Consider the following 8,180-nt stretch of genomic DNA (forward strand, 5'->3'; position numbering starts at 1 on the left):
GATTGAAGCCTAGATATATTGATGGGATAAGGAGGATTTTCACACACACTGGATATTTGTATTGTTTGTAGAATCTTTATTTAAAAGAGACGTTTTCTTGAAAGTACCTCATACCTTAAACTATCCCATTTTGGTCTCATCTGAGTGATAAATGACCATTAACACGAGTTCTTGTTAATGGATTTGTTTGTATCTGGAAATTAAAGTTTGCATTTAATTTCCTGCTGGAGCCAGGTGGTGCATTGGTTCTTGGAAGAAGAGATGACTAGAGACTGCCACACTGAATTGTAACCTGCCTGGGACACACTTCCTACACAAGCTGCTTCTACCAGTACATACCAAATTCAGATAAATACATTACCCAAGTCAAAATTGACACATTCCCTTCTAACTTAGAGCAGTCTTAGCCAACCCTTACTTTTTATTTGATTTATTTTTACCCAGTACATACAACATAATCCAAGCTCAAAAGGTTGTAGAAAGTAAATAGTACTCAGTTGTTCCAAGGTTGAAACTTTTGCAATTAGAATAGACAGCAACATGCCCATTACTGGCAACTTTCTTTCACAATGGTAGTCAGGAGTGCCAGCTGCCTGAGAATCGTGTAAGATTTTTGTAAGGGAAGGGTAGATTATCAGTGTGACAGGGTGGCCTGCCCCTTTAAAGGCTGAAGAACTGGAGCCCCTGTGCAGTTAGCCCTGCTTGCCACACTTGGGATGGAGCCTGGGGTTAATTAGTAGAACTAACTGGGTAGAAACTGCAGCAAGAAACTGCAAAGTAAGGGGAATGCATAGGAAGCTGTACAGAGAGTGAAAAAAGCACAGAAGACCCTGAGATCAGGGGAGTTGCTCCATCTAGGAAGGGCTGGGAGTAGCCTGCTAAAGTAGGAAGGAACCTGAGACACCAGTTGGACTTTTTATTTAGCAAGGTAAGTGGATTCCTACAAGCTTAGCATATTTTCTGTGTGTCTGTGTTCAAACACAAGTAAAAGAAGAATGTGGTATCTTTCATAAACTGTTATGTAGTGTTACCCCACAGGTTCTTTCGTTTCAGTGGTGGGTGACTTGATTGTCGTATAGCCAGTCTGTAGGTTTTATAAAGTGCTTTAGGGACCTTTGTGATTACGGTGCTATGTTCTTCTGTGAAAGCTGATAATATCATTTTATCATTGCTGGGCATATAAGGTGCTTCCAAAGTCTTGTGAAACATTTAATGATTGGTCAGTAATAAGATTAGCCAACTTCTCTGAGATAAAAAATGTTTAATAGAAAAATGAGTCAAACATTAAGCAATAATTCTTCTAGTGCTGCTTTTGGTTTCAGTACAGAAAGGTGAAATACTTAACTTCAGTGCATTCAACACAAAATGCTATTGTTCCCTCCCTTAAAAGAAAACATAAATGCAGCTTACATATGCAAAAGTTTAACATACCCATAGGTTTTCCATTATCCTTTAAATCTTTTCTATGATAGCTCCTTAGCACTATTGCTTGAAACTAGAATCTGTTTCTTTACGAAACACAAAAATGTACATCGGAGGGGCCTTTCCCCCTTCAGCTTCACCAGCAGATCAAATAACAAAATAATTCATGTGTCAGTGTGGAAAATTCTGGACATTTCTTATGTGTTTTCCCCTTATTATTACAGTGAATTTGACACACCATTGTAAAACAATTATCCCCTACCCCAGATGTCTAAATAGAAATACAGGGCCTGATACTCTTCTTACACTGGGGTATCTTCAGTAGAGGTACTTCTTGCTTTTACAGTTGTGTCAATATACATGAAATATAGATATGAGCCAAAATTATGGAACTGTTTATGGACTACAATGGATGACTGGCTTCCTACACAACTCCCAAACGTCCACCAGGCTTTGGGGCTGGAACCAGAGCCTTTTTACACCCACCCCAAAAAAGCAATATGAGACGAACTCACCATAGAGAACCTGAGAGAGACTCTCACTCCATCAGCTGCCTCATGCTGGTTTTTTAGTGGGCAGGGTTTACTCAGGCCTTAACATGAATCCTAATGCCTATCCCGATGAGGTAGGTAAATGAGTAAAATGGAACTCAAATTGAATCAACCCTTGTTTTTGTTTTTCAAATCTAAATCTCGACTGAAAGAGGGTTGGCAAAATCAAAACCCATTCCTGGTTTTACCCATCTCAATAAACATCCCATCTATAAACTATATAATGGGCTGTTATTTGGCTTTCCAGGCAGCCTACAGTGGATGATGGAAAAATGCCAATGCTCCTTTTCTTGCTCTCTTGCACGACTGTGTATTCAGCTGCACTACTTCTCTTCCTCCTCCTCATCAAGGCTAGTGCCAGGGCACTGTGAACAAGGGCAAAAAACGAGGTACAGGGAGAGCAGCTGCTTTTCTGGGCCTTATCTAAAGGCTCCCCCTTTAGTCCAACAGACCAGCTGCTAAGTGAATTCTGACCAGCCAGCCACTGCCCGCCTGGCTCCCCTTGTCGTTCCTGTTCCCTTGCATGCCTGCTCCTCTGAAACAGCACGCCCAGTGTCCTAGTCCAGGTCTCATGGACTCATTGGTTAACAGCCCTCAAATTATATGGGACATTAGCCTCCCATAATATTATTTTACACAGTAGGTTTTCATCAGAAATGAAGCACTGAACTGAGGTGGTGTTATGATGCTGCGCAATTTACTGTACTTCGCTATACAAAGAGAGGCGGGAGCAGAGGACAGCTCCAGGTCCCTAATTCTTATGGTCTCTGGGCTCCATACTCCCTCTGTGTTCTCAGCGAAGGGGGAGGGAGGGGTTAAATATGCCATGCTTTTCACATTGTTTTTAATTTTCCCATTATTCTTCCCAGGTCAAGGCCTTGAGCTATGCATTTTCATGCTTTTCACATCCTCCTCCTGGGAATGTCATTGGTAAGGGAATACAGCTCCAGTCAATGCACATGTGAAGAGAAAGCAAATACGTGCATGTTCATTCCCTGTGGAATCCCTGGGAGCAATGGTTTACCAGGCAGAGACGGGAAGGAAGGTCCAAAAGGAGAAAAGGGAGAGCTAGGTATAACAATATAAAAATTTCTCAGGGCTGTGCTTAGCCAGAAGAGCCCTAGGGACAAAAGGTTTCCTTCCTACTAAAGAAACTAGCATTAAACTACTTACATGTTGCAATCATATGACCCCGTTTATCGTCACCTCTATGAACAGATTGTCCCCATTGCAGACTTTTTTTCAATAAACTCAGGTCACACTGAAATCCCGTAAAATAGTTAAATTTGTGAGATCACACAGTAAAACATAGTGATGCTTTAAGCATTAAAGAGGCCATTATTTAGTGCATAAACCAATCTCTTCTACCCTTAGCAATAGGGTTCAAAGGTTACATGATTTTCAGCACACAGTCAGCAATTGTTACTTTCCCCTATAAACCTTTCCCTGTGTTTCCAGTATACCTATGCAAGCACAACTGCTGTGTTGCACATATAGAAAGTTATAAGACTCTTATAATTCCATTTGCTCTGTGAGGTGAATTCCACTGAATCACTCCAAAGTCCTATCAATAAGGCACTTCTTTCCTGTCAGCCATGTGGAATTTTCAAGCTCCAGAAATGCAGAGCCTGATCTTGTAAACACTTACACAAGGGAGGGATCTTTTGTCATGGGAATCATCCCACTAAGGTAAAAAGGGAGAGGAGTCTGAAGTCAATGGGATACTTACACAAGTAAAATAATGTACATGGGTATAGGCTTGCCAGATTAATCATGTGTCCATGCATATGTTGCACATGAATGGACTGTACAGAAATGTTTTGTGTCAGATCCTCAGCTGGTATAAATAAGGATAATGGCTTTGAACTCAATGATCTTCTTGAGAAATTCAAAAATCAGCAGAACTATGCTGCTTTACACCTACTGAACATTTGGCCCACATCTGGACACACTTAGAATCATTTCTGGAATTTTAGTGAAACACGGGTATTAATATTTTTATTAAGAAACATGTTCAGTCCAGATACAAACTTCTAAACCATCTGCAGGTGTTCTGATCTGGCTTTCTAATTTGAGTCCATTAGGGTAACTGGATCAAGTTATGAACTTTGGATCATCATCAGGATCTGAACTTCCTATAATATAGGGTATACTTTAGGGTATTATAGTTTGTGCCCATCTGCAGCTATGGCAGCAATTGCAAACTATGACAAGGCTGAAAAATTAAATAACTCACTTGCTGTATTTTGATCTTTCTTTTTCATTCAACTCCTTGGTTGACAGGGTTGAGAGGGACACAGGGTCTCCCAGGAAAAGCAGGACCCTCTGGGCCAAAAGGCGAGAAAGGTTCAGTAGGTGAAAGAGGACCAACAGGCCTTAGTGGAGGCCAAGGTAAGCAGACCAATCTTTTGTTGAGATAATGGTAGAATACGTGAAGAAGTGGTCTAACTAGAATAGACTATAGCCTTTTTTGAATTATGACTGGTTTGTGCAAAAACTTTACAAATTGAGTTAGGTGAGCTTTGTCATTTCTGTATGGAGGAGCAGAAACGCTTCGAGGTTTCTCTACATGATGAAATTGACAAACACGGCTATACGTGGAATAATTATTTTGTGTCATGACAACAATAATTATTCTGCTATAGCTATTCCAGTCAATTTCCAAAGGAAAAGAAGCACTTAGAAGTGTGGGAATGGGGCCGTCCAGAAGATTTGCAAGGCTTAGAAATGAGCTAGGCCTTGGAGGGTCACTTGGCGGATGGAGTTTGATAAACTTGTACTTCCAAGGGAAGCCTCCTATGGGGCAGGATGGACACTACAGTAATATAGATAGGTGGAGCTTGAGGGTTCGCCCATCACTAGACTCATGTATTATTAAAACTGATAAAGTGACAAAAAAAATTCTAATTGTAAGTTTTAATGATTAAAAGTTAAAAGCCAGCGTTGCTGTGGGTATTATTGAGAATTGCAACCTGAGGGTAGTTTCCCTTTCACTCAGAGGAGAGCTGTGGCTTCATAGTACCAGTTCTTGTAAAGAAACTCAGAAATACAAAGCAACGCCTTGGTAATGTTCTACCAGTGATTTATTACAGGTCTGAGACATGGTTTCACTGAGATCTTACCTTTTTTTAAGTTCATAATTTTTAAAACTTTTCCTTGTTGTAATGAGACAGTATGAGTAATGCAATTATGTTATCGCTCAGAACTTAATCATCTTAAAATTCAAGTGAGGGAGTTGCAAGCACAACTGAAGGCCTTGCAAGCTACTGTCAGCAAAGCCCAGAAAGGTAAGCAGGGTGAAGTGGCATGTTTTCCAATCACTGACAAATGGGCCCAACCAGAGAAGTGATGTTTAGATCCAGCTTCAGATGTGAACTCCCTCGAAGTTCAAAAGGATTCTGGTTGAGGCCAGTCTTTAGTCACTGATACTTTGAACCTTCCATCTATTGTCTGATGCTTTTGTAAAGGAATTCCATTCTGATGCATCGGGAAGTAGGGGGCCACTACTGCAAACAGTCACTCCCACATGTGTACTTAAACTTAAGTGGAGTCCTATTGCGGTTAATCAATGAGATTATTCTTAAGTAGGCTTGGCAGAATTCATTTTTAATGTAATTTTGACAGATATCAATGTTTATTTTTAAGCATTTTTATTTTTATTTATTTAAATTGTCACAGTTGTAGGAAATTATGGGGGTCAGACAATAATTACTTAATGGCAGTAGATGTTGAGATTCAAAAATGTGAAGCATTTTAAGCATTAAAACACAAACTATCAACATCACACGTCATAATATACACAGTAAATATCCTTAAATCAAACTCTAATAAGTTCACAAGCAGCATTTTTCTTACTTTGACTATCCATAAATTTCTATTATCGTCTAAGGAATTATTTTTTGTCAGCTTGTGTTTGTATGGTGAAATTCACACTGACATTTACCAAGAAAAATCTAATCCCTTCAAGCCTGTTGTTAAATTTCTGTACATGGGGGATAACTAATGGATCATGTGCTAAGATCCAATCTAAGGTGGTTCTTAGACTACAAAAGTATTATTTGTATAGAACCCATGCTGTGTCCAATATGTCAGTTTAGCTGTCGTGTGGACAAAAAGAAGAGTGGGAGATAATTGTTCTGTGATCTTTACAGCAGATGGGGCCTGATTCTGCTCCCATCAAAGTCAGTGGCAAAACTACCATTGGCTTCAGCAGAAGCAGGCTCTTAATAATATATAAGGACATGCACTGATGCAAACTGAGCTGAAAGTATTATGGCCGCAGGCTTCTTCCTGTGTCCTACCCCTCTTGATGGGTGTAACCTTATGAATAAGTGCTACACTTCTATTCCAAAAACACTACAGAGTACAGTAGTACTGCTGCAGTGTTTGCTCATGTTATCTAGTTGTCTGTGTGTGTGCACACGCAGGTGATGTCCACACCCTGCTCCTCACACAGTGTGTGGACACAAAAGAAGAATTCCCAAACTTATCCCATTTCTGAGGTTCACCTTTATTATTAATTTGGGGCAGGATTATAACTCACTATACAGCTGCTCAAGGGAAGCCATTCACCTGCTTACTTCTCCTCTGGAGCAGGTGGGCAGAGAGAGAGATGGGAAAGGGACAGAACCTCAGTTCCATTCCACCCTTCTTGCTGACCAGACTAACTGCACCAGTGCAGCGTGAATAGTGATTTATTGGTGGTATAGCCAAGCAGTAAATTACTACACCCCAGTAATAAGGAGGAAACGGGGGAGGAGGGGTGACTGAGCCCCAGTGCATCTCAGAACTGTTCCTGGATAGTTCACCATACATACACACCCTCCTTCAGAGCTGTGCCAAAAGTCACTATCGAGTCCTTAAATAACAATAATACATCAACTGTAAGATTTCTCCTGTGTGTGTCTGTTCCAAGGGTTTCCCCCTCAGGGCCCCTTAGTCCCTGCATCTAGGTCTCTCAATAAAAGATTAAACCCTTTTTAAGCTCCTCGTTTGGAGCTAATAGAACTCAGCTGTCCTGGCATCAGAACACATCAGCAAAAATAGCTGTGCATCTCGACGCAGAGTTCTGACATTAGGGTTAGTCACAAAAGGAACCCTCTTTTCCTACGTAGGCTCCCAGAAGCAGCTTCCCCATTACAGTGTGATGAAAGTAACGTGGATGTACTATGCTAATGTGTTTTCCTAGTTCTGCTTTTCCCAAATGGAATGACTGTCGGTGAAAAAATATTCAAAACTGAGGGCTCCGAAGGCGACTTTGAGACTTCAAAAGCTGCATGTTCCCAAGCTGATGGCCTGCTTGCTTCTCCAAGGAATTCTGCAGAGAACAGCGCCATCCAACAAATAGCAGCTAGGCATAAAAAAATGCCATTTCTTGGAATAAATGACATACAGACAGAAGGCACATTTAAACATCTAAATGGTGAAGCATTAGGATACTCTAACTGGGCATCAAACGAACCAAATAATTCTGAAGGAATAGAGGACTGTGTAGAAGTACATTCAAGTGGCAAATGGAATGACAGATCCTGTGCAGAGAAACGTTTAATAATTTGTGAATATTAATCTACCTGCCCTTTTGGTTATTTGTCCCTTAGTACAAATGTGCAGACAGCTTTACATATTGTTAATTATATCAATTTACAGTAGCCCTACGTTTTGGACACTGTGCTGCATCAGTAATGTAAAACATACAGCTGTCTACTGTATGTGAAAACTGTGGTCCAATAAAATAATCATGCAACACTGATCAGTGTACTGAGCTGGTTAAAACTGGGGATATATTACAAATGCTGTGAGATGATTGATGCCCACTCATTTTCAGATTGCCACTGTTCCATACAAGGACCCATCCTGGGAAATCCATAGGAATTAGACACATGGCATGTTTGTAACTTAAAAGGCAACAAGATGTTCACTTTGTTCCATATAGAGCCACCTGGCAATGCATTATCTTGACAGGCAGGTACTTGGGATGAAAAGTCAAGTGGCAGAATTGAAATTTCAGGATTTCCTTCCATCTCTATTTACAGGTATTTTTGTATCTAGGATCTGATTGTTACAATCTTTTTAATAAGTCACTGTTGAAATGGAGAACTCTAGAAGCATTTGAGTTGCATCCCAAGGGTTGCACTGGTTTAACTAGATCAATTTTATTGCAATCTATTCAGTTAAACTTTTCTAATGCAAACTAGGCCTGTGTTTGTG

The 8,180-nt window shown here is 40.4% G+C and overlaps 1 protein-coding gene across 1 annotated transcript; it reads left to right on the plus strand.

Annotated features, from left to right (window-relative positions):
- The first annotated feature begins 482 nt into the window (after positions 1–482).
- LOC128841237 (pulmonary surfactant-associated protein D-like) lies at positions 483–7,722 on the plus strand. The gene is made up of 5 exons (XM_054036102.1): positions 483–928; positions 2,843–3,045; positions 4,257–4,364; positions 5,177–5,260; positions 7,162–7,722. The coding sequence occupies exons 2-5, from the start codon at positions 2,859–2,861 to the stop codon at positions 7,536–7,538; spliced, it is 756 nt and encodes a 251-aa protein (XP_053892077.1). The 5' UTR covers positions 483–928; positions 2,843–2,858; the 3' UTR covers positions 7,539–7,722.
- Positions 7,723–8,180: the final 458 nt, after the last annotated feature.

This window comes from Malaclemys terrapin, chromosome 7 (genome assembly GCF_027887155.1).
Source record: "Malaclemys terrapin pileata isolate rMalTer1 chromosome 7, rMalTer1.hap1, whole genome shotgun sequence".
NCBI classification, from domain to species: domain Eukaryota; kingdom Metazoa; phylum Chordata; order Testudines; family Emydidae; genus Malaclemys; species Malaclemys terrapin.